This window comes from Perna viridis, chromosome 13 (genome assembly GCF_037379345.1).
Source record: "Perna viridis isolate PV_CMFRI_1.1 ecotype Kerala chromosome 13, ASM3737934v1, whole genome shotgun sequence".
NCBI classification, from domain to species: Eukaryota; Metazoa; Mollusca; class Bivalvia; order Mytilida; family Mytilidae; genus Perna; species Perna viridis.
Genome location: NC_142457.1, coordinates 16,588,820 through 16,616,676, shown reverse-complemented (window position 1 = coordinate 16,616,676; position 27,857 = coordinate 16,588,820). Strand labels below are relative to the sequence as shown.

The following is a 27,857-nucleotide window of genomic DNA, read 5'->3' as shown; positions in this document are numbered from 1 at the left end:
GCATTTCAATGAATGTTAGTTGTTTCCCCTATCGAATACAATTAAGAGTTATCTCCCCTTAAATTTGACAGAGTTTTTTTAAATGGGATATCTATACATGTATATTGTTCTGATAGGTTCCCATTGTACTTTGTAACTAATATAAAGTATAATACCAGATCAAGTGGATAATTTCTGTTCTTGGAAATAACTTAATTCACATGTTTTAGGGATAGTACTCTAAATGATATGACAATTGTGTACATACATGTACATATGTGCAAATACATTGTTAATCCACTCTAACACTTTAATAAACTGTTTAAGTTAATGCAGTTATGTTTTATGACATGTCCTTCCTTTTTATTCCTTCTTTATTGGATTTCTTAGCAACAGGAACAGACTTAGGTTACTTGGCTGCCCTCTGGATCAGTGAACATTTACAACCAGCTGAATGGTATTCTTTGTAAGTCTAATGTATTTAGGTGTTTAATTTCCAGCCAAAGAAGGATAGTCATTTTTTTACCAATCAGATTTTATTGACAGTGTATTGCAATCACATAACAACCAATCACAATAACAAATCATATCACTAGTTCATATCATATAGTGGACCAAACAGTCAAATCATAGAGAAAGCTGTATGTATAATGTTAAAAGCATTTAATAATATTTTTGAAATATCTATATAAATTACAATTTCTCCATTCTTGTCCACATATTTTTAGAGTAATTAAGTATTAAGTTTCTTGGTCATTATAGAAAAGCTTTAAATTGACATTAATGAGTGATAAAAATCTGTTGATTTGTCAATGGTTATATGCCTGACATGACTATGGTCCTATCATGTTAACGCTTCAGTGTTGTTTTAAACACGAAATATGATGTGTACCTTAACACTGTTACCAATGATGGTATTGTATTATCATTACTATTATCCAAAGATTTATGTGTTTAAAAGACTCAAGTTTCTCTTGAGTTACATGTTTTAAAAGACATTTGTCCAAGGTAGTTAGTACATGTATATGTAGGATTGTATATGCATTGGGAGGCAGTGTTCAAATAAGCACTAGTTTTATACCCTCAATTTCCGGGGCATTGATATACCATTTATTTAGGTCATGAATGTATGATACTTTTCAATGGCTGGTATTGATTTTCTTTATAGGTTGACCCTTCATTGAGTATGCAAAAAAAGTCCTGGACCTTTCACACTTGAAACTTAACCCCCCAGGATGAACATGTTTTACCTTACAAATTTGTACTCTATAAAAAAAGAGCAGAAAGGAAGATGCCAGGTAATGATTTACAAATTTAAGAAGTACTTTGGTTTAAGGAGGTAGACCTAGAGTAAGGGACACAACTCTTAAAATCTTTGGAACGTTTATATTCAGCATTTAACTCAATCTTATGTAAGCATCTAATTAACTTGGATTCATTTTATTCTGCTTCAAACAAAGGCTTGAGAGGCTTTGGTGAAATTGAATATAATACCAACATATCACTGATTATCATGAGATGTCCCTTACCCTAGGTCTACCTCCTTTATTTATAAACATTTTGCAAAAGGTGTTCATTTATTTGTTAACTTTATATATCTGTCATTTTTTATTTCTTTCATCAAACATTCACATTAGCAGAGTTGGTACAGGATCTAGTTGTCCCCTAATATGTAGTCCGGTCTCTTTTTGTGGTGATCTTTGTGTACCAGATGTTTCTTGCTGCCTTATATTGCTGTTCCTCTCATACCTTCTATTGTGAGTATACTTTCTGTCCACTTCAGTAGATTTATATTTGCAACACAGGTACAAGATTTAGTTGTCCCTATATAGGAAGTCTGGTCTCTTTTTGTGATGATCTTTGTAAACTAGATGTTTCTTGCTGCTTCATATAACTGTTCCTATCACATCTCCTGTTGTAAGTGAACTCCCTCTTGATCACTTTGTAGATTCTGAATCATTTATTTGCAGCACCTCGTGTCTTACTGTGGTTGTCGTGCCAGGTCTTTTGTTGTTCTTTTGTAATGCAGAATGGAACCAGTCTTCCATGTTTTTGCTATGGTGTAAAGTTTTCAGCAGTCTCTCACATGGATAGGAACAATGGACACCTGCATAACGTATCTTATGGTACATTTATTTTACTGTTATATGTGTCTCCACTAAGTATCATCTTGAGAACTTGGCAATATTATCTTTCCAAAATTGTCTATTTTCAGCCGAGTGATGGTATTATGTCTTCATCTGATGAACTTACAAAACTAGTACCTTTTCACCATGGAAATGACTATTCTTGAACCGGTCAGCATTTCTAACATTGCAGCTTCCTGTCAGATCAGTTATGCCATTGTTGTGGTGGGTATTACCATCTGCTCACTTCTTGAAATCTTTTTGTTGTATGGTTTCCAAACAAAATTTGGTATGATATTTGCCTGAAAGGACATATTTTTAGCTTACCTTGATCATGTGAGCTTATGTCATCACATGGCGTTTGTCATCATTCGTCTTCCTCCTCTGCTATCTGTTACTTTTTTTTTAATCTTTTCCTTTGAGACCAAGATTCTGATGTCAATCAGGTTTAGGTCAAATTTGTTGGTGTAGTTCAGCATGATAAATTTTGCATGTGCAGAAATTTTCAGAGAGATCTGTTATTTTTGGAGGTCCATTTAGTTTTTATACCTCTATAGCTCTTGTTAATTTGTCAAGTGTGTATAGTGATCTCATGTCTGTCTGTCTGTCTGTCTGTTGTATCTTAGGTTATTATACCGCTATGACTCTTGTTAATTTGTCAAGTGCATATAGTGGTCTCGTGTCTGTCTGTCTCACTTTAGGCTACTGGGTGATTTCAGGCAAAATAGTCGCCCTGGAGTCGCTCACTTCGCCTCAGACGACACCAAAAGCGAAATGGAGTCGCCCTCTTATTTTCAGACATCACCCGTGATCAGGTTTTACTCCGTCTTTTAGTTGTATTTTGACCAGAGTTATCTCTTTTTCGATAGGTATGATCTAAAATGTGTAACCCGTACCCGTACCAACTTTTCCCCGTACCCAAATACTATTTTGTCAATTTCTTCATTATTACATGATATTTCCAACTAAAAGTTGGTACGTATTTACAAAATAATATGCTGGTTAGGCTAGATTTAATATTTATTTAAATGTTTGTCGAAAAAAAAAAAAAAGATTTTTATTCGATTTTCTCTTTTCAAGAGGTCTAAAATGGGTAACCGGAAATTCCCATTCCCAAAATCAGAGTCCGGTATTTTTGTTATCTGTACAATTTTAATGCATATTTTACATTAGAACATCATGATATTATCAAAATTTTCATTGGTGTTAAAATAAAATCACACCAGACTGTATAAGAGACTTTGTTTTTCATTCTGGATAAGATTGTATCCTTCATTGCTGGTACGGGGATTGACGCTAGATACGCTACAGAATTCAACCTCAATCACTTTTTTTTTAAACAATACCAAATCTTTCAAAACTTTATCCAAAGTCTCAAAGTAAAGTTTCAACCTCTCAATGATTTTAGAAAACCGTACACATTTTAGACCTTTTGACTTCAGAAAACCGTTTAAACAAGAAATATTAGAAAAAATATTCGTCATTTTCTTGATTAGAAATGAATTGAAACGGACTTTTCCACATTTCATGCAATTTTCAGTCCTTAACATACCGTAAGAATGAATACTTTAGCAAAGCATTTGGGTACGGGGAAAAGTTGGTACAGATACGGGTTACACATTTTAGACAGTACCCTTCAGATAACAATTCAAACAAAAATGGCGCCCGTTCGAGACAAAAAAAAATGTAAAAAAAAATTGAAATCTATCGAATTTTCAGTTACAAGCAAGTATTTTAATCAGCGTTTTGTTTCAAACGTTGCCCCGTGCAGGTCCGGGTGTTAAAAGAATAGGCCTGCAGCAGCGCTAAGCTTGTCGTAAAAGGCGACTAAATAGTGCTCAGAATCCTAGCCGGGGGCTAGGGCGCTCTGCCCACAGAGCAACTGGGATGTGTGCCCCAGGTGGTGGAATGGGGTACCCCTGGCGTGTTACATGCTGGGGTTGTCAGGCTATAATACGGAAAACCTGACCGCAAACCATAGTTGTGCACCGTGTTGGGAAAGATGCCACATTCCTTGCACGTTAAAGAACCCTACTATGGTATTCTCCCGGAGTAGGAACCATAGGGCTCCGCCACAGGAGGCTAAATTGCCCGACCCTACCCATCTCTCCCTATTTCAAGTGGCAATCAAAATTTGCCGACCCCATTGTCCTTGTGTCCCATCCCTTTTTCATTTCATCATCATTTCATGTTTATTTTATCATCAATTTCATGTTCATGGTCAGAGTATTGCTGAAATATTGCTGCTCGGACGTTAAACCCCAACAAACAAACAAACTAATGTTTCAAACGTTTAAAACAGGATACGGAATGACCATTCTTTGTTTCAGCCTACGATAATTCATGTTTTATCATTCACATTTCGTTACGATACATGCAAATTTGTCATGCAGGTTCTTTTGGACTGAAGTTAAATTTATCTCAATTGATAATTCGGTAGAAACAGACCCGAAGCGTTTCTTAAAGAATATTTTTTTTACATGATTATTAATACTCTTGATCAACTTACATAAAGAGACTGGATATTTTGAACAAGTAATCATTATGGGTTAAGTGGGATCAGGAAAAAACAACAAAATGAAAATTCCAACAGAATGTCACTGCCTGAAATTTTCTATTCCAGAGCTGCCAAAAAAGACCAAACAAATAGGACAGTACTGCAATGCAAGAAGCTTTGCTTTGCTCAATCATTATTAATTTTGCTGTAATAAATTTGGTAAGGGTTAGAGGTATACATGTAGATTATAAATTTGGTAAGGGTTAGAGGTATACGTGTAGATTATAAATTTGGTAAGGGTTAGAGGTATACGTGTAGATTATAAATTTGGTAAGGGTTAGAGGTATACATGTAGATTATAAATTTGGTAAGGGTAAGAGGTATACATGTAGATTATAAATTTGGTAAGGAGTAGAGGTATAAATTAGAGATAAGGAGTAGAGGTATAGATTATAAATTCAATTTCATTAATATGATACAGTCGATCATTCAGGCTGATTTCATTTTGTCCAAAATATTTAGTTACTTACATAAGTAGCTTAAAAAGGAATTTATTTCAATAAAAGAAAATGAATATAAGAAAATGCTTTCAAATATTGTGTATGTAAGTAACATATAACACGTGTAATTCTAAAAAGCATTAGTAAAAGATGCGCGTACACATTCACTTCTCCCTGTTTTTCTTAGGTAGCTTGAGCCCTGTGTCTGTCTGTCACACTTATTGTTTGTAGGTTGTTTTTTTTCATACATTTGATTAATTGGTCAAGTGTGTACAGTGATCTCATGGCAGTCTGTCTGTCTGTTACGTGTTAGGTTTGAATGTAGTTTTAATACATCTTGTTAATTAGTCATGTGCATATCATGCTAGTCTGTCTGTCTGTGTTACGTTGAGTTTGGAGGTAGTCTTTATACCTCTTGTTAATTAGTTTAGTGTATAAACAGAATTTAGACTTCAAAATTAGTTCCTTATAGACAGTTGTTTGGTACAGTTAAGCAGATATGATGATATTGATACGCAACGAAGTTGTGAAGGGTATGATATTTTTACCTGTCAGTCTTCCAGACTTTTTTTTCTAAACACTTGCTGATTTTTTGTATGTTAGACTACCATCATGATAAATAGATCGTGTTTACGTTTTGTTTTGCTGATTTTTAATGAAATTACTTGCCTTGGACTGAGCAAATTTTCAAAAATAAAAGTCTTTGGGACTTTTTTTCTAAATGCTTACAGATATTGAGCTGGCATTTGGTATGTAAGTCTACCATGATGAGTATCTGTAGATTTTGTTCTGCTCCGCTGACTTTCACCAAAATTACAGGCCTTAGAATTAGCAATTTCTTTTAAATCAACAGTTTTCAGGACGTGTTTTCTCAAAACTTTCAGAAATTGAGCTGATGTTTGGTATGTGTGTTTACAATGTATCATGATAAATTACAGATCAAGTTTATGTTATGTTGAGATTTTCTATGAACTAAGGCCCCTGAACGTTCTTTTCTTTTCAAATACTTTTATGGTCGTCATCATGAACTCGTGGATCGTTATGGTGTATCTGCTCCATGTAAACTGATTTATTCAACGGGTTATAGTTTTCCTTTCCTCGTTTGTCTCCCCCGGACTTTTTATGAGCAACTCGGCGGGCGTTTCTAGAAAAGCAGAGTACACTTACCCTACCGGTGCACCCGGTTCATGCTCCCAGTTTTTAGTGGAGTCTGAGTTGCTCATTTGCTTTTGTTACTTTGTATGTATGATTTTAGTTACTTTATGTTCTTTGTTGTGTATGTCTGTTTTCCATGTCTGGTCTTTATCCCTGGATTACATTCTTTTGATTACCGCTATAACCTTAGTTCCCTTGATTACTCTATAATTTGAGAGTCATATTTGTGGATGTGTGGGGTATATTAGCGCACTCACTAAAGTTCTTTATATTAAAAAGTGTCTGTTATAGACAGGTATTCAGGTTCAGTTAAGACAGGTTTAAGTGTTCTGTTTTAGATGTAAAACTCAAAATTTCAACGTAATTTATTAGGGTTCTATGTTAAATATTAAGGTCATTAGTTCACTGATCACAGTGTTTAGTATTAGATATTAAGGTCATTCGTTCACTTGTTACAGATTATGCATGGAAGTACAGCGTTCTTATTCTTGTTCTTCTTTTTCAGGACATTTGTATCTTTAGTGGCGTTGAAGAATTTGTCACATGGAATAAAAGTCTGCTTTCATCTCAATTGTTCCATGTTCATCTTGACTGTGTATATATCATCTTCCAGTACTATGTGCATGGGGCTGTTTGAGATTATGGCAATTTATCATCATCGGTATATTCAGCAACTTAAGACTTACCATAGAATTTCTTCTCTTCAATCTTCCAGAATGGATTTCGACTCGCCCTTTCTACAGACAAACGTAAGACCAGATTGACCTCTTGAGTATTCTAAAATATATTTAGACCCTCTTTTTTAAGACCAGCCAAACCTTTTTTTTAGACTAGTATTACGCTCTTTTTTAAGACCAAAAACCTAAGCCTAAACTTTTTATTTCAGGACCAGCCTAACACTCCTTTTTTTAACACCAGCCTTACCATCCTTTTTTTAAGACCAGCCTAACCCTCTTTTTTAAGGCCAGCTTAACCCTCTTTTTTAAGACAAGCCTAGCCCTTTTTTCTAGTAACTAAATATGCTGATTAATTTGGTTTGAATTGACAATGATTCAATTAAAAGTAGTTGACATCTAACCTCTTATCAGTACCTGTTTATTTCTTTGCGTTTACCCGAATAAACCAATAATCCACTGTCGATATATTCTAATTGCCTATAAATGACTTATTTTTAGTTAAAGACGCCAAGGTGTTAAATATATAAATCCTTTTAGACGCATAATAAGCCTTTTGAACTTCAACTAGAAATGAAAACCCTGCGAGATCATAAATAGGCATTGTTCATAGAAATGAAATATAAAGAAGTATGCTGAGTACCAATTAGAAGAGTTGTTTTTATAGATTTCATGCAGGCCCTGGCGGATCCACACACTAAGTATTTACAAAAAATGTGGCAGTGGTTCCGAACAAGAAACTTGTATAAAGAAAGAGGTTCCAGGCAGGGAATACACGTCCTGTTCCAGGCTATTATGGGCCACTCATTTTGACAAAAGGGTCGTATAACCCCCCGAAACCATCCTGATGTTTCACCCATTGTATGGGGTATTTTTATTACGGTTACCGCCTCGTGACACCAGAAGCCCGGATATGACAAATAAAAATAAAACTTTGCTTAGACGATGGCATAGGAATTTCGAAATGCATTTCCCAGAAATTATGTCAGTGTGTGTGTGTGTGTGTTTGGGGGGGGGTGATATTGCTTTATAAATAATCAATCTAATGCATGTGTCTCTGAAACTAGGTGTCGAGAAACTAAGCGCTTTTACATGACACATAGGTGTCTATACGATAACTTGTATCACTAGGGCTATAAAGCGTAACAACTGAGAAATGTAGCTACTTGTGAGGGACATGCATATTAGGACATGTTTATTTCAATGATGAATGAACTGGTGGTGAAAACAGATTTGTTCAACGCGTCATAGTTTTTCATCCTCTTATGTCTACTTTAATGAGCAACTCAAAGGTATGTTGATATTTTTATGTGAGTTAAAATAAAGGGTGCCCATCATAATGAAACCCCTGCAGCACCATCTGTACTCATGTAAAATTTACTATGAGCCTTATAAAAGCTGAATTTAATATAGAAAGTAATGGAGACATGAAATGGTGGTATTACGTCTTGTAGTTCAATTACAATATGCAATATTTCAAAGAGTTTGTGTTCATTTATCAAACCCGAATATGACGCAAACTAGTGCACTGCAACGATGCATCGTGAATTTTGGTGTGTGCGTTTTTTTAAATGCCCGTCGTAATCAGAATGATTAATTTAAAAATAAATCAAAGATATCAATATGATAATAACCATTTAGAATAATAAGTTTGTCAGTGTTAAGATAGGTTTGACTTCGTTCCCCAAACTTTTCTTTTATACCATATTTTTTGAAATTTTACGATTGTCTGAGGCGTAAAAATTCAAACGATCGATATAAATTGATGCAGTACATGAGTACTTTGATTTCAGGTGAAGTGAAAACTTCCTTGAATTACCTCCCTTAGACCATTTTTTAGCTTCTTTCAAATTCGCTTTTTATATTAAAAATGATAATATTTGAAGACTTCTTTTACAACCCAAGGAAAATTTAAGTCCAACACTGTATCCAGGTTAGGCACTGAATCTTTTTTAATACTATAGGAAAAGGGGATGGGGTCGGATAATTTGGAGAAAAGTAATTTTCCAAATTTTAGCCATATTTTCTCTTCTTTTTTCTCAAGCATTGACAGAAAATTATGAATCAATATTTCCCTATTACTTTACAATGAAAATTTACAAATATTAAAACATGGCCTTGTTAATTGCCCTTCTTTTTCAACCCGAGATCTTGATATCGGTGGGTCACAGACGATATTAATCAATGGCTGACAACAAGGGCAATATTAAAATGGCTGTACATATTCTGTTTATCACATACATTTTTTTTTACCAGTAATGGATCATTTATCATTTTTTCTTTTTTTGGACAGAAAATTATAAAAGACTAGCAGATAAATGATGTGGTGTGTTCTATTATGTTACTGCATTTGACTTGTCTCTGTGTTTATAGCAGAATCACGCTTCATTATGACAGGCAGCATAAAACGAAGAAAGAAGAAGTGCGCAGAATAAAAAAAAAAGATTTTTGTCTGAACGAGGTACAAAAAGTAGCTAAAAAAATATTTAAAAAAATGCTTCAGTTTATTTCCTGGCGACAAAAAGATTCGGAAATGGGAGGTATAAGGGTACCTGAAAATCATAGGTTGGTTGATTAGTGGGGGATGCAAGGGGGTTATCTCAGCTCACGTGCTATAGGTCCATGTGGGGTATAAGGGTTAGAACTCCACCTTTTTTTTTAATTTTGATAATTTTGTCTTCTTAGTCTAATAGATTTCCCTTTAATCTGTTCCTTGTACCAATTGTTAGGCACAAAACATTTTTGTATTGAGGGGGAGACTTGGTTTGTTACGAAAAAAATAAGATTACTCCAAATTTTTAGCCAAAAGTATTTTGCTCAATCATTGATTGAAAAAAAAAATAATACTGTTTAATATTTCCACCATCCCTTTACAATACAGATATTCAAATACAATTTTTAACTACGGCTGCTGCTGAAAAAAAGAAATACTTTTCGCGTCTGAGCAAAAACTCAACATTAAATCCGAGCCCCCTTCAAAAAGAAAATGGTCTGTGTCTTACTTTCATATCAAGCCAAAGAAATGCTTCGCATGGCAATGCTTGATTAGAATGCATAGGTCTAATCATGAACAGTTGGGCCAAAATTTTACACGCTTTCCAAGCTTGATACAGATCTCAATTTTAATAGCAATTACACAGGAAAAGAACTTGACCACAAAATCCCTGTTTGGCCTTTTATTGCTCAATAAACAATCAATCAAAGCCTTTCTTTCCAGGATAGGTATGTCACCTAGAGGTTCATTTATAAGATCCATTCATCTTTACTCAAGCTATTGTCTGCAAAACAGGAACATGTTTGTTTCTGATCCTTCATTCGTAATCAGTTCAAGTTGAAACCCCTAAAATCAATCCCATGCTTTCTTTAGTGGTTTAATTTCATGAAAATCGATACACTCAATGTATACTAACATGAAATGTCTAAAGACAACAATAACAAAACTGACGACAGCATGATACCATTATTCCACCGCAGTCAACAATGATGAAACTAACTATAGCATGATACCATTATTCAACCGCAGACAACAATGACGAAACTGACTGTAGCATGATACCATTATTTCACTGGCTGTACTTGTGTAATTGATACAAAAGCTGGTGTCCGCGATTGTTTAATGGTGAATTAATAGGATGTTATACCATAAAAAACCAATCAATTAATAAAACAACAAATAAAGCCTTTAGATAAGAAACCAGTACAGTAAATACAAAATCCGAAAATGACAGAGTACATCGAAAAGGAAATTGTCGTAGACAATGACGATACTGAAGACATCATGATCCCATTAATCGACGACAGACGACAATGATGAATTGACGAAAGCATGATACAATTATACCATCGGAGACAACAATAATGAAACTGACGACAGCATGTTGCAATTATTTCACCACAGCCAACCATAAGGAAACTAACTATAGCATGATACCATTATTCCACTACAGAAAACAATGACGAAACTGAAGACAGCACGATACCATTATTCCACTACAGACGACAAGGATAAACTGATGACAAGCATGATACCATTACTCCACCGCAGATGACATTGACGACACTGATGAGAGCGTAGTACTATTATTCCACCACAGACAACAATGACGAAACTGACGACAGCGTAATACCGTTATTCCACCTCAGACAACAATGACGATACTGACTATAGCATGATATCATTATTTCACCGCAGACGACAATGACGATAGCATGATACCATTATTCCACTGCAGACGACAATGACAACAGCATGATACCATTCGTTCATCGCAGGCAACAAAAACGAAACTGACGACAGCATGATACCATTATTCCACCGCAGTCAACAATGAAGAAACTGACGATAGCATGATACCATTATTCCACCGCAGACAACAATGACAAAACTGACGAAAGCGAGATACAATTATTTCATCGCAGTCAACAATGATGAAACCGACTGTAGCATGATACCATTATTCCACCACAGACGAAAATAAAGAAGCTGACGACATCATGATACTATTATTCGACGGCAGACGACAATGACGAACTGACGACAGCGTGATACCATTATTCCACCGCAGTTAATTATCTGTTTCAAACTTTTCTTGTTTAAAATGTTAATTACTACTAGTGAAATCGAAAGGAACCCTCTTAAATAAGGCCTCCAACATGGATGTCCTTAGTAGATACCTTCTGGAAGGCGTGAAACATATCATCATCAGATGGTAGCGATAAATTGGACACATCTTGACAAAACATCAACAAGATCACACTTTAACAGCCCTTCCATGGACACTAGAGTTACAGCCAAGCAGAGATAACACGGCGTCATACCATTGTGTTTGAAATTCGCAAAATTAACCCCATCATGGGAATATCTTCAGAAAATGACCAGAGACAGGCCAGTACATTAAAACTAGCCCTTAAGGGCAAACAAAAAAGAGATTTTCGTAATATATGTTTTATTTTTTTTTACACCAGCAGTCTAAATACTATTACAAGACAATTTACACAAAAAATCTCAAATGTGCTTGGATTAGAAGTAAAATTCTGGATACTTTAAACAATTCAGGAACAATAACTCTTCTCTTCTCAAGTTGAATAAAATCAGACTAATTATGGAGGACTGCAATGGCTTGATAATGTTTCACAGTAATTTTGAATTGAAAGCATATTTAATTTACACATGATCAAAATTGACATACATGTATTATTAAGTTATTGCAATAGTAACTTTAGAACTTTAACTTCTATAGCATTAAAAAAATTACCAAAAAGTTAAGTGGTAAATGTTGTTAAAATATTGTAATAAAGTATACAAAAAAGATCAAAGAAAAAAAAATGAAACAAAATAAACAAAAAAAAACAACAACAACATAAGTTCCCACTATGTAAAAAAACTTGATGAATAATAGACAGGATTGACATGGAAGCAAAATGGATTACAATGTACTTAAGAATTAATATTATTGGACTGGATCTGTATTGAAACTAAATAATTAAATAAGTTTTAAATCAGGTAAAATGCATGTCCATAGCCCACAAATATGAAAAAATAATTTTACTCAAGGATACTTTCTTTATTTGAAAAGATTATACTTTGATCTCTACATCAATATATTTGTTTAGAATAATTTTTTTAAGAGAATGTAAGAAACAATAAATTTTTGACAGAATTAGCAGCCCTTGAAATGTTCATTTTGTGTGCATTTCATTAAGATTATAAATCACCTTACCAAAATGCTTTGCTTTTTAAGTGCACTGTGGTGTGGTGTTAAAATAAAAAAAAACAAGTAATATTGACATATATTTGTTTTGCCTCGTAACAATTTTTCCAATTTAGCCAATTACCAATAATGTTTTTAAATTTGGAATTATCTACAACTGGATGAATAATTACAAATGAACACTGCATGTACATGTATTTTATAAGTGTTATTAACTTCACTCTTCAACATGCAGAAGTGCAAGTTCAAACAAATAATCAAGACAATGTATAATACATGAAAAACCTTTCATAGCTTAGTTCTACATAAACAAAAGTTCTCACTAGAGAAAATAATTCCGTCTTAAAGAAAAGAATCCAAATAGTCTGCCTTTCATGCAATAATCCATATTGGCAGAGCACATAATTAAAGACTCCGTGAATCGACAAAGCCTCTTGAACGAATCCATCTTGACAGCATCCTGAAGATGAATATATATTCCACAGAATGTATTGGAATGTGTCACTTCTTTGATGGACATTAAATATTAGGTTTGTCATTAATATCCATATTGATCATGACATGTTGGATTCGCCCATTATCGGAAAATCCAAATTCACTAAGTGTTTAAAACCAACTTCCACCATGCCTTGGCCATCTACATGTAGATACACGAATATTGTTCTTAGTGTTTCAGAAGATAAATTTTAAATCATTCTACTGTTCAATGTACATGTACATGTAATTCCATATGGTTAGGCCTCATTAGTTCTAAAATAACAACAGGGTTTATTCATCTCAGGGAAAATCCTAACTGACCTTTTTAACAAGTCGCATGATATTTCCTATTCAATTGTCAGACTTTGGTTTGGTGAAATTGAACTATGAATAATTGATGTAAACATACTTACAGTGGGTATCCAGGGGGTTCATGGGGTGATCTTCATTAAAAATATCCAATGAGCAAATAATGACCTGAGTGCCCTTTGGGGACCCCCCTTTTTTAAATTTCTCAATCCAACTCTGTAAGTACATACACACGAAAATGAAACATATACATATACACAAAAAAACAAAACAAACAAAAAAACTATCAAACAAAATAAACAAAAAAAAAACAAATATTGTAAATGAATAAATGTGCATTCTACTCATGCCATGTACATTTATATATTGATAAAAATTACATTTAAACATAGATGATGTACTGTACAAATGGTAAGTATTGAAGAAATCTCCATGCATTTACAATTAGTGAAAATACATGTGATTTCCAGTATATTTACTTTCAGTCAAAAATATTTCAAATTTCAAGAAAAAAAATGAATATACATGTAACTTCAGAAGGATTTATAAATGTACAGTACATGAAGAAATGTATTTAATTTTTTTAAAATGAAATTTGATGTGAATATACATGTACAAGGATATCACAAGTTGTCAAAGTTGAAGGTGAAATGTCTTGTATAACAATTCAAATCCTGGATAAAAATAAAAATAAAGTAGAATACATGTTTTTACATACTACTTCTTTTACAGCTTCATTTCAATATTTGAAAGTATTGTTTTTTAAGAGTCATTAAAAGGATGCATACATGTACATGCATTCATAATATTTATAACTACAATAAGTTATAACTATTTGTTTACAGTGCCTAAAATGTTCATTGTTTTATTTAAAGAGTCTTTTAAAAGAATATACATGTATATGATATTCATGACAAATAACAAATAAATATTTTTTAAATCGTTTGAGTACGACTAAATCAAAGATAGAAACATGAAAATGATAAATACAACTATATACATGTATAAAAACAATGAAGTGAACAGATTTTCACTGATGACACATCTAGATACATGTACATGTATTTGAAAAAAAAAAAAAAAAAACCTGATGAAGACCAAGACTTATTAATAAAGAAATATAAAATAATTTCCAAAAAATCAATTATTTTACTAAATAAACAAATTTAGTATCATTTCTTTTAAAGATTTTTTATTAAGTTAATTACAAAATGTATTACATTTATGTAAATAAAAATGTAAAAATGTATTAAAGATAATTAAGTCAGTAAATTAAAACATGTTTCTTAGAAAAAAAAAAGAGAAAAATTTCTGATAAATTAAATCATTATAGATTAAACATATTTTATTTATTTTTAAATCTGAATTTGTTTAATAAATTAATATTGTTTTAGTCCATCAAGAGAAAAAAAACACTAAATCATTATAAATGCACCATTCAAACTACATGTACATGTACATGTTATAATCTTATTAGTCATAAAAATACAAACTGGCATTGTTCCTCACATGAATCATACATTAGATTTGAACCAATTATAAAATACAGGTATAGGTGTTAACATAATTACAGTGGCAGGTTCAGAGTGTAATCCCCCTTTTTCATAATTTTTCATTTTTGCAATCTATGGACCTTAATGAGCAAATAATAACCTGGCACCCCTCCCCTTTTTCATAATTTCTCCATCCACCCCTGTTAGTGCTAAATATATAAAATCAAATACACATACATGTACATATATATTTACAACAACTGACTTAAAAATCAACATTTTATACATGTAGCTGTACATGTACCTAATGTGAATCTATAAATTGAAGATATTTCTATTTATCATTGCATTTGCAAGTACATGTAATCACTGTTGTGGTTAATTTAATGTCCTTAGTAGTATCTTTCAATAATATACATGTAATTAATATTTCAAGAAAAAACACAATAAAAGTTATGAAATAAATCAACCTTTTAAAAAAAATATGTTCATTTTAGTTGAAGCAATGAAGACTTGTAAGGATATCACATGTTGCCAAAAAAATTCTATGAAATTAATTCAAATCATTGTTTTAAAGAAATTTATTTTTAAAGGCCTACATGTAAATACTGGGTATGAATAAATCACTAATACATGTACATGTACTTATCTTTTACCACATTCATATCTTGATGTGGTACATGTATGGTGTTAGATATTTACACAAAGTAATACTAGTATTAAAATTTTTGATTTTAATTATTTTCAGTTTTCAAAGGAGAAAATTTCATTTATTTAGAAACATGACAATGCAAATATATACAACAAAAGGCAAACATTATTTTCAATGATGACACATATACATGTAGATACATGTACATGTATTTGACAATCTTGATGAAGGCCAACTCTGATTGATAAAAAATATAAATTAAATTTATATTACACTGTACTCAATATGAAATTTCTGTACTATTTGAAACATTTTTTAATAAGTTAATAATTATCATATTTTTGTAAATCTTATGCCAAGATAAAACTACTAAAGTAGAAAGTTCTGTCAAATATTGTTAAGATTTTTGAAAAAGAAGTCCAAAATTAAATCATGTATCTTTTCTTTTTATCAAGTTAATTATCATATGAACAAATATATGTTTATTTATGTATGACAATTAAGAAAAAGGTGGAAATGTCTGATATTATTAAAATTACTTTAGAAAAACAAACCCTACATGTAAAAAAATATTTATTTTTTATGAGAATTTTGCACTGAAGGTATTGTTTATCCGCCATCCATATTATCTAACAATTGAAGAGCTGAAATATCATGATTTCCCGTCATATTTCTGCTATTTACATTTAATGAAAGAAAAACCGAAGTCCCGAATGAAAATGTTACAACTGGTACCTAATATTAAACTCACCACATATAGTATTCAATTGGCAGGGAACCAGAAATATGGCGGGAAATCATGGTATTTCAGCTCTTCAATTGTGAGATTATAGGGAACATTTCAAAACATCCATAGAAACAAGATGGCTGATAGACAATACGCTGAGTGCAAAATTCTCATAAAAAATAAATATGGAAATATTTCGATCTCGGAGATAAGAACGAGAAATAATTGTATGAAAGTTGTAGTACAGAACGACATGAATTAAATGCCAACTTTTTTAAAGGAACTTATGAGTAATTTAAAAGATAATTAAAAATCTGCAAACAGGCTGAGGTGAATTCGAGTATACATATAAAAAATAAAACATGTTTTCTTACCTTGAAATCGAATTAATCTCAATAATTTGTTTATCTCAGTGTTGGTTCTCCATCAAAAGTCAATATACAGAAAATATCCTGACCACCTTATTCCCATCAACAACAGTGAGATGATGAGTCACTTTATCATAATGTACACACCACGGGCGCCACAACCCATCATCTCTACCGGCTACAACTTCATGTTTATCTCCATCCCTTGAAATTAGTAATAAATTATTGTTATAATTACACACAAAAATATTCTGGTGTTCATCCATTGATATTCCAAGAGGACATGACATTGTATTGTGATCCTTGAATGTGAAGATAACTCTGAGGTCAGAATCTAAGACAGTAACTGTGTTGTAGCTAGGACAGGTATAACATATTCTGTTGCCATCTGTGTCTATATATGAATCAACATTAACAGTCTGGTCATCATGGAGTTTGTCTATTTTTTCTGTATCTATATTAATTTTTCGGATTCCTACCTGATGTACACAGAAGTATAAATGTCCATCACTATGTGTAATTCCTCTGACTTCACTCTTTATCTGAAGTGTTTTAATGATTTTACTCCTGTCTACATCTATGATGGAGATTGTTTCATGGCGAGGATTAGAAACAGCAACATGGTTCTCATTGATGACTGTTACATCACATCCTCCATTAAATCTGACTGATGATTTGTGTTGACCATTACTGTGTAGTATGTTTACTACACCATTGGACCCATCAGTCAACACCAGGAGTCCATTAGGCAGCGTACAACAACCACGACACCCACCTTGACGTGCTGTAAACTGTTGTTTAAGTGTCAGTTGTCTGGGGAATCTTGTCTTCACCTCTGCCTGACCCATGTTTGGTTTGTTTATGTCTATGGATGTTGTATTTTTTTCTTTTGATACTTTAATGTCACACAGAGTTTTTATTCCAAAAATTGTGTCGTCTGCTGTGATGTTTTCATTCATTTCTATGACTGTATTATCCATGGCTCCTTTTTCATATAATTTGTGTAAGATTTCTTCTGATTCTTCAACTTCTCTCTCCATTTGTTTTGTTGCAATGAATGTTTCGAAATTTGATGCCTGTTTCTTAATGAGTTCCTCCTGTTCCAATAATTCACCAAGTTTTCTTTTATTTGATTCCAGGATTTTTGTGGTGGCTTTGACTTCATTTATATTTTCATTTACAACTGACTCTAACTCTGATAGTGTTTTGTTTTCTAGTTTCTTAATTTGATCAATAAGATTTTTTGTTTTTTTTTTCACCTCAGTTGATAGTTTTTCCTTCTTTTTCTGTAGTTTTTTCACATTTTCTTCCCTATCAATGATTGCATTCAAGACAGCTTCATGATTTGTTTTTATATTGGTCCACAAATCCTCGAAAACTGCAGATGATTTTACTTTACAGATGACATCTTCTATATCTAAAGTGTCTTTACACTTTTTATGGGACTCCAGTCGACATTTTTGACAAATAACAGAGTCATGAGATCTACAGTAATATTGATATCTTTGCTTGTGTTCTTCACAGTCGAGTTGAATTTTTTTGTTGATGAATGATGCCATTTTTCTGCAATATAAAGAGAAAACTATGAATTTTAATTTTAGTCCAGGAGACAATTCTCTTAAAATCAATTATATATAGCTTATACTCGGCGTCACATAAATAACATACTGTTAAAATTTGAATAAAAATATTTTCTACGACTTTATTGACACCAACCATCGTTTAAATTGTCTTAAATGACTTGCTCATTCGTTTAGCCAAACAGCTTCTCAAAAACAAGTCGCTTATTAGCTTAAATCATGCGTAACAAATCCTTACGGGAAAATCCCATACTAATATCCGCCATGTTGGTTTTTACGGGACAATTTGTTTACAAACAGAAGTGCGTAAGTTCCCGTCGAACTCCGGTGACAATCGTCTGCTTGATCAACTTCTCGGTATTATACGTTGTTCGCGTAAAATAAATCCGAGATATCCGAAATAACGCCGAATTGCATTCTGGGTTCTTCGGTTTTTGGACAAACCATTTAAACGTAAACAACATCTCCTAGCAACCCGATCACTGTAAACATGGCCGACTTTTTACAATGTAAATATTGCCACCTAGAATTAAAATCTGACCGGAATTTAACGATTCCATGTTTAGGGAGAAGCCGTTTGGCTAAACGAATGAGCAAGTCATTTAAGACAATTTAAACGACGGTAGGTGTCAATAAAGTCGTAGAAAATATTTTTATTCAAATTTTAACAGTATGTTATTTATGTGACGCCGACTATAGTATAATCTCTTTTTGGGATTTGGCATTGGTTCTATTTTTTTGTTTTGACGGTGGTGGTCAAAGCAAAAAAATTTCTCCAGGGTCGAATCCAAAAATGGATAAGGCTTGTTACAAAATGTATTTTTATTGACTTTTGAATGAGTTTAGACCTTTCATACAGGTTAAAATCAGTTACATACAGCTGTGCTGCGAAACATAGCTTGAACTATTATTTTGTGATTTGGCACTGAGGATATTTTTTTCTTTTAACAGTGGTGGATTCAGCTTATTACAATTTTAAGTTATATAAACCTTTCAATTTTCAACTACCCTTTTTATGAGCAACTCGGTCGGTGTTTCTAGAAAAGCAGAGGACACTTAACCTACTTTGTATGTATTATTTTAGTTACATGTACTTCATGTTCTTTTTTTATGCCTGTTTTCTATGTATTATCTTTCTCACTGGATTACTTTCTATTGATTTCTGCTAGAACCTTGGTTTCCTTGATTACTATTCATACAGTGAGTTAACCCTCATGGAGCGCAGTGGTCTAAATACTAAGCCTCGACCTGACTTAGCAGATACGTTCATCAGTCGTTTGAATTGTAGCGACAAATAGTAATATTTGACTCTTTTTTTTGCTATTTGTCACTTATATTCAAACGACTGTGCGTACATGTATATTAAGCCCTTGTTTTCCGTTAAAAAAATCCAAAGTTGCGATTACAAAGGTTAAACCTACTCCAGCAATGCTGGAGTTGGCAAGCTATTTTCTGACTTGGTGCCATCCCAAGAGTTGGGGTATGGGGGAACGGAATTCCAACTTCTAACGTTGTAGGAGTAAGGTTAAACCTCTGAAATCTCAAATTTAAGTACTTGCGTGTGTCATCCCTTTCGGGATCGGTGGTGGTCAAAACAAAAATATATCTCCTGCACCGAATCACAAAAGGAATTACTGTCATGTCTTAATTTGGCACAACCGTAAATATCAAGTTTGAAAATCAACACAGTTATTGAGGGACAATATGTTTGTATGACTTACAGACATGCAACACCGTCAGGAATTTAAATTAGCGGTGGTCATGCTTTTTTCAAACAGACGCGGAGTCTCTGTTTCAATGATGACGTAAGTCTGCGGGTCTCACTAATAGGCGACAAGAAGTGACAAAAAGCGACAAGAAACAACAAGTGGAATAGCGCAAAGAAATGTTTGTTTTTTATTTAAAAAGAGACATACAATTGTTTATTTATGTGTTTGATTTAAAGCAAAAAAAAAAAAAAATAGGAAAATATTGTTTTTAAAAACCAAGAAAAGAATATTTTTCAGGTAAAAAATTGAAGATAAAAAGGTTGTTTGAAATATTTCCAAAATGATATTAGTATCAGGAAGATTTTTTTCATTAAAGAAAAATAATAAAAAAGAAAGAGATAAATCAATAAAGTAACCGGAAAACTGACTTCAAAATATGTTATAAAGATTCAATTCTCTCATTTTTTAGAATAAGGCATATTGCCCAACTTGGTATTATTTTCGCAGTTTTCGTATCTCTCTAGATAATAACCCATTTTGTCATATATTTTGAACTAATTTCCTTTATAACAATGCATTTTGCTATGTTTTTCTTCCATTAAAGAAAAAAAATCACCTTTTCCTTTAATCATACCATTGAATATTGTTTCCAAATAATTTCCTGTTTGTTATTTCACATAAAACATGTTTCCATACTCAATTTGAAAATACATCAAATCAAATCTAATATATATAGATATAGTTTCTTTATGAATTGTAGTATCTAATTTATTCAAACTGTTCATTGGTCAAATTGAGAAAAGATTTTTTTTTATTTTAAATTTGTATCAGTTGACTTCCGTTTTTTTTCTAAATTTTCCTAAAAATAATTAACTCATTTTTTTTCAATAATTATCTCATTTTTGTCCTATGTTACTTTATTTTGCCTTTAAATGAAAAAAAATGTCGCTTTAATTTCTCGAATTCTTGACCTTTCTTGTCCCCACTTGACACCTCTTGTCACTAATTAACTATAAATTTCTATAGGAAACATTTTGTTATAGTTTGCTAAACAATGTGACATTGAGTCTCGGTAAGATAGCTACTTGTTGCAGTTTGTGTTAAAGCTTCCTGGTTCAATCATAATACAGAGTATCAGAAGTACCTGTAGAGACCGAAACAAACTCAATATAACATCAAACGAAACGAAGAACGAAATCGAAAGAAATGAAACATAACAGAACCAATCAAACCAGATCCATTAATTTAATATAGAAACTGAAACATGTCCCAATAATCATTATAATTAATAGGATTTTAGGCTATGCCAATGATGGACGGAGCACTTGTGCAATCGTCTACTTCCGTCAGAATATTTTAGCCATTCATAGTTCTTGTCTTACATTCTACATACATGTATATAGGTCGCTGACGCTTCGTTAAAACAATTATTGTGTTTTGGGTTGGAAGGAAAAACTATTTGAAAATAATATACGTTGTGAAGTGGCTCAGTTAAACGTACATAAGAATAATGAATAAGTTAACAATAGCCACATTTAAAGGTAAAAGGGAACTACATACGAATATATTCAAGTTACCTATTCATTTTTAAACGCATAATAAACCATTTGATGTTTAAATAGAAATGAAAACCCAGCGAGATTGTAAATAGTCTTCAATCATAGAAAAGGAATAATAAAAGGAATGCCGAGTACTAATTGGGAAAACTGTCTTACGCAGGCCTTGAGGCAGTGGTTCCAGTCAAGAAACATTATAAAGAAAGGGATGCTATGCTTTTATTTGCCGCTCATCGTTTGACCATTTTTGTTACAAAAAGGTACCATAACCCCCAAAACCATCCTGACGTATCATCCACTGTATCATAAATATATTTTTATTACGGTTACCGCCTCATGACAACGGAAGCTACGAGATGGCAAATACAAATGAAACTTTGCATAGACGATGGCATATGAATTTCGATAATGCACTTCTTGGGAATTGTGCCATTTTTGGTCTAGTATTATTGCTTCTTGCAATATTAATCATTCTATTTTGCTATTTTGGCCATGATTGGTGAAATTATATCACAGGGGCTTGCTCCCACTATCAAATATGCAGCCCGACTCTATATATTAAGAAGTATTTGGTGGTGATACCTGTGTTTATTTATTAGGTTGTTTGCAAGGCAGTAATAAGTAATAAATATATTTGATTTTATTCGGGGTGGGGGGTGGTTGAGTATAAGCGAGTTACCCCAAAATCTGGGATTCCCGTTTTCTTGTTATATACTATTCGGAGTGCATATTTGGGAGTAGGACCAAGCCCCTGTGATAGTATTATAATACTTTATCGTTTATGTTAATGTAGGTGTCTCTGGACTAGGTGCCCAAAAACTAAGCGCTTTCACATGACACATAGGTGTCTATGAAACAACTTTTAGCACTTGAGCTATGAACCTTATCAACTGAGAAATGAAGATAAGTTGAGTGTAACACGTTTCTAAGGATATGATTTATTTCAATGATTTGTGGCTTAAGGAGGTAGAGCTGGGGTAAGGGACGCCTCTTGAAATCAGTGATATGGTTACATCATATTCGATTTCACCAAAGCATATAACGCTTTCATTTGAAACATAATGAAACCAGTCCAAGTTACTTGATGCTTACATCAGATTGATGTCAAATGCTGAATACAAACGTTATAATGATTTGTAAGAGTTATGTCTTTTACCCTATGTCTACCTCCTGAAATTTGAATTATTTAACAGACAGTTTTGACCTGGTGGTCGATAAACTGAATTTCGACCTGAAAATTTAAAAACTGGGAATGGTCAACTAGTAGTTAGTAGTTCAATTATGGGCTATATCGGCGTGTTCCATGTAAACATATATCGAACCCGAACAGTACGCAAACTGGCACGCTACTATGATGCATTATAATGTATTTTGGTGTGTGTGTGCTTTTAAATGTCCTTCATAATCAGAATGGTGAATTTAAGAAAAATAAAACGATGAGTTTGATATTAACCATTTATAATAATAAGCTTATAATAAGCTTATGTTAAGATACGTTTGAATTCGATTCCCGTACTTTCCTTTTATTCCATATTTTTGGAATACGACGAATATTTGAGGCGCTAAAACGATTGATATAAATTGATTCAGTAAATGAGTACTTTCATTCTACAGCATGAATCACCTCTACCATTGGCAGTGTCTGAATTCTACGTGGATTGGTACTTGAATATACATGTATTAATACTTGTTATATATGGATTTGTGTACATTGTATTGAGGCAGACCTCATCCTATTTTGATATTTCAAAAAAAAAAACCAAACAAACAAACAAACAAAAAACAGACTAGTCTTAGTCTTAAAGTTTGACCCTTGACATATTTATCAACCATTATGAAATAATAAAGCACGGACAATAGATAAAAATGGTACAATGAACTAAAGTAAAAGTTGAATGGAAAAGTAAATCTTACTCTTTACTGGTCAGTATTCCCAATTAGCACGAAGTTAACTTATTTGAACGTCAGAGAGGAAAACGCCCTGTTGGTTTAGTACGGAATGTTATCTTTTTACTTCCTGGTATAACCACATATTACACACGATTAGCTATGGAAGCTCATAGGGTACACCCGATTCCTAGTTGGTTTTTTTTTTTCAAAATAAGTCAGAATAATTGGTTAAAACTTGTCTTATCGACATTTCAAAGGTCAGAATGTTGTTTTATAAACAAACATGTCGACTTTTATCATCATATATTTCTCGACTTTTTTCCCTAGTTCAAATGATCGAAGTGTGTGCATTATACATGTATCATGGCGGCTTGTTTTTGTCAACTTTGTAAACCACATGTCCACATGTTTTATTTCAATACACAATTACACATCCGCAATCACGAATGTCGAACGCCTGTCAGATTGTTATTTACATCGGCTAGTTCTACATCCCATCAACAAATAATTTGCTGAAAGATAATTTATTTGAACAAAATACATCTTACCAAGCCAATATAATATTATTTCCACAGAAAACACAATATTAATGCTACAGAAGTATGCTTTTCTCCCACAGGCGTATTTTAACCTGACAGGCGTATGCAGTCGTATTTAAGTAGGACCGGAAATATCTGCCAATCAAAATCGAGCTACATAAAGGACTTCGTCGACAATAAAATGATATTTTTTTTATTTTATACTTCACTTGAGAAATAATTTCTTAAAATCACGTTTTTTAATTAAATCATTCAAAGAAATACTCTTTTCAAACTATTTAAATTCAGTTTCATTTTAAATTTACGATTTTCGTCGTATCTCGAAAATGCCCGTATGTAAATACGATCAACAGCGGAATGCTTGAAATCGAAGTGCAACGAGAAAACAATGATATCTTGGTAGGTATCCGTCGAAGAAGCGAAGTTATATACCAAGAAGAGAAATATACAATATTACCATAATGCATGAAGCGGAGTTTTGACGGAGGTGTCAACAAATTAAAACCACACTCGGTTACTGTACTGTGTACACGGTCACAGGTTAATTTATAGCACGCCCGAACTTCGTCAAGTTCATGAAGTTTTTCACAAATTCAAATACTAATATTCGGTAGGCATTGCCTAAACCAGCGAGCACCATGAGCTTTACCATATATGTACCGTCTGTGCGAGATTCGTAAAAAAATATTAAAGGACATTACAATGATTTGGGGGGGGGGAGGGGGTCGACCCGGATGAAATTTTTTGCTGCGCAAGTTCAGTATTTTTATAAACATTTAAGCAGTGAGCAAAATCAATATTTCTATTAAAAATATTATATGCCTTGTGAATATATGGGGAATTGTTTTTCAATAAATGAATAACTTGAACATCCCCCCCCCAAAAAAAAAAAATCAAACCCCATACCCCCCTTTCCTCTCACTCTCAAAATGGTCAATAACTGTACAGCACTTTGCAATACTTTACATTTTTTATCCCTTAAGGGCATCTCTAGCAACATCAATTTTAGTTTCAATCTGTACAGATGCCGAAAATATTACAGTTCTCCACGGATAGTGGGAATATTTTACATTTGACATAAAGTTCAGATGACAGCTGCAAATTCCAAACAGAAAATTATTGCCTTTCCTATCTTGGAAAAGCTATGCTGCGATTTTGATAATATAATCGGAATTATATTTTTACAGAGGCGGGTTAGGTTCTTGACAACAACAACAGTGGAAATACATGCACGTACATCCATGTGTTTCCAGAAGTTTTTATAAAAATACCATTCACTTCTTTAAAAAATGAAAACAAATTAGAAAAAAACTTGAAAACTATCAGAAAAGATGAATTTATTTCTACTGAAACGTAATCTTAACCCATATTTTCTAATTTGTTTGATTGAAGGAAATGACGTATTTTCGCCGTAAGGACATTCACTTTTTATTACTTCCGGGACATGACTTTTTTTTTCGTTAGTGTATTGGGGAACCTTAAGGGAAATTTAGAAAGTACATGTAATAACCGTAGAGCTCGCGGCGCTTGTTAATCATTGATTATTATGGACAAATGCATTTTGGCTTCTGAAATATTAAATTGGTGATTTGTAATTTAAGTAACGTAAATTTCTCAACAAATTCTCCATGACAATCAAATACTGAATGGCAGTTTCTCAGTACTTCATTACATACTGAAAACCAACAATTTAATTTCATACATTCATTCTTTTTAAGGGTATGGGTTGCAGTATACAGAAATGATGATTCTTTTACTAGTACACATTGAGCTTTTAAGAGTATAATTGTACTAACAAAGATAATCAATGGTGAGTTGCAGACTGTTATTGTCCAGTGTGCTAAATTAATTAGATTATTTAAATAATACTGGTCATTATCAAAACAGGTTAACTAATTATGGAAGTGGTAACGTACATATGTGTGGTATATATTTCATGCATTCTAAAGAAAGATGTTGGCATTTTCCCATGTAAATTCTGGATTGTGATGGGTATACAATACTGAATATTTCTTTAATTACCCTTAAGGTAAAGTGTGCAAATTTAAATAAAATGGTAGTAATTCAGGAATGCCTGTCTGTGCAGTAATATCCTCAATTATGTGATGCACACAACTGGTTTTGAGGTTGTGTAAACTAAAAGAGTATTACATCCTTATAACTTCAAAATACAATAAGTTAGCATTTAATAAGTTTGTGATGTCACTGTCATACACATGTAGAAAAAAAAGATGAAAAATAACTTTCTTTATGTAATCAGTCAATATATTAAATTTAAAATGATTTTTATAATACTACCTATGTACATGTACATTATCATTCATGTATCACTGGGCAATCAGGACTTAAACAAGGGTACATTGTATATCTAGTCTAATTTTTGATTTCAGATGAGTCGTTTACAGTTTTGTCAGAAGAATTGAAACCAGATTATTGTCCTTGTATAATGTGGATGCTACTTCATGTGTTTTAAGCTTAGTACTGTGACCTAAAACACAAATGCAGATACATGTACTGTAGTATAGTGCTATAATTGAGAACCTTTGAAATTGTATTAGTTGAGACCCTTGAGCATAAATGTAGAATTTTTTTCAAACCATTATACATGCTATGTTTCTATTGCAATAAACTGTACAAATTATACTGTACAATTTGATATATGGAGTCTTGTTTAAACCATTTTAGAGGAAACATTCTAAATCCAGCTTTTCTATTATACTTTAATTGGAAAAAAAGATTCTTAAGTCCAACTTTCCGATTGTTTTCCTTGTGAAAAAATTTCTAAGTTCCTACTTTCTGAATATTTTCCGATTGAAAAAAATTCCAAGTCCATACTTTCCGAACATTTTCCGAGTGAAAAAAATTCTAAGTCCATATTTTCCAAACACTTTCTGAGTGAAAAAATGCTTAAGTCCTCACTTTCCAAACTATTTCCGAAATTAAGTACAGATTTTTGAATAATACATTGGGAATTCCAAAATTAAAGCTCGGAATTCTGAGTAAAGTCGGAATCTCCCGCTACGGGTTAACAAAGTAACAAAAGCAAATGAGCAACTCGGACTCCACTAAAAACTTGGAGCATGGACCTGGTGCACTGGTAGGGTAAGCATCCTCTGCTTTTCTCGAAACATAAAAAAAAAATAAAAAGTCTGGTGTAGACGGAAGAGGAAAGGAAAACTTTGACTTTTTTATCTGCATTGCAATACTTATTTTCACTGTAAAAATTTCTTCGGTTATCCAATTTATTTATTTTAAGCTAAAGAAGTAACATTTTTACTTAAAAGAGGTTAGAATAGCACATATCACAAGAAGATACAAGACTATCTTCTAAGACGTTGCATTTGAAATTATGAAACTAAAGAAAATTTGTTTGTTAAGGACTTATTTGCACTATACAATTAAATTTCTTGACACAAACTACATTGTCTTACTCAGTGAACCTTAACCTACACAAGAATAAGAAATGTTTGGTTAATATGGTGAAAATCCTATTTTTTCAAACGTAGGGTTTTCCAAAAACTTGCCATAATCATTAAGGAAAAGGGGACTTTTAAATGGTGTATGTCTTGTGATCTTTTGAAAGCTTTATTTGTATGGCATCAAACAATACAAGATTTATTAAAATTGAACGTAAGATATTGATTTTAGAGCAAATTTAATACTTGGTTTGCTTCCCCAGATTGGAGATAATTCTGCCTTGTGTTCTACTACATGCATTCATATAATGAAAAATGCTATATATATATGGCAAAAAGGAGAAAACACACAAAGACGCAGATATTTTTTCACAATCTGGGCACTGAAAAAAATATTTATTTGGTGTTTTTTATCTAATCATTGGTTTTCAAACCCCCAAAAGACCATATGAGGATGAAAGTATAGAAAATCATGGAGTTTTCCCAGAACTTAATACTG

General features: G+C 32.7%; 1 protein-coding gene and 2 long non-coding RNA genes across 4 annotated transcripts; 2 read left to right on the top strand and 1 right to left on the bottom strand.

Moving 5' to 3' along the window:
• Positions 1 to 316: 316 nt before the first annotated feature.
• On the top strand, positions 317 to 2,330 carry LOC148599753 (uncharacterized). Its single transcript, XR_015917836.1, has 3 exons — positions 317 to 445; positions 1,148 to 1,277; positions 2,195 to 2,330. It is a non-coding gene; the product is annotated as an uncharacterized LOC148599753 (long non-coding RNA).
• Positions 2,331 to 11,860: 9,530 nt separating this feature from the next.
• On the bottom strand, positions 11,861 to 23,745 carry LOC148599752 (uncharacterized). Of its 2 annotated transcripts, none has more exons than XM_088559478.1 (2): positions 23,428 to 23,745; positions 11,861 to 18,231 (listed from the first exon to the last, which is right to left on the bottom strand). In XM_088559478.1, the coding sequence occupies exon 2, from the start codon at positions 18,225 to 18,227 to the stop codon at positions 16,734 to 16,736; it is 1,494 nt and encodes a 497-aa protein (XP_088415604.1). In that variant the 5' UTR covers positions 18,228 to 18,231; positions 23,428 to 23,745; the 3' UTR covers positions 11,861 to 16,733. The 2 variants fall into 2 exon arrangements, with proteins under 2 accessions (XP_088415604.1, XP_088415605.1); XM_088559479.1 differs by lacking the exon at positions 23,428 to 23,745 and adding an exon at positions 19,970 to 20,067.
• A 399-nt stretch (positions 23,746 to 24,144) lies between these two features.
• On the top strand, positions 24,145 to 26,583 carry LOC148599751 (uncharacterized). Its single transcript, XR_015918218.1, has 3 exons — positions 24,145 to 24,341; positions 25,661 to 25,752; positions 26,333 to 26,583. It is a non-coding gene; the product is annotated as an uncharacterized LOC148599751 (long non-coding RNA).
• The last annotated feature ends 1,274 nt before the right edge of the window (positions 26,584 to 27,857 follow it).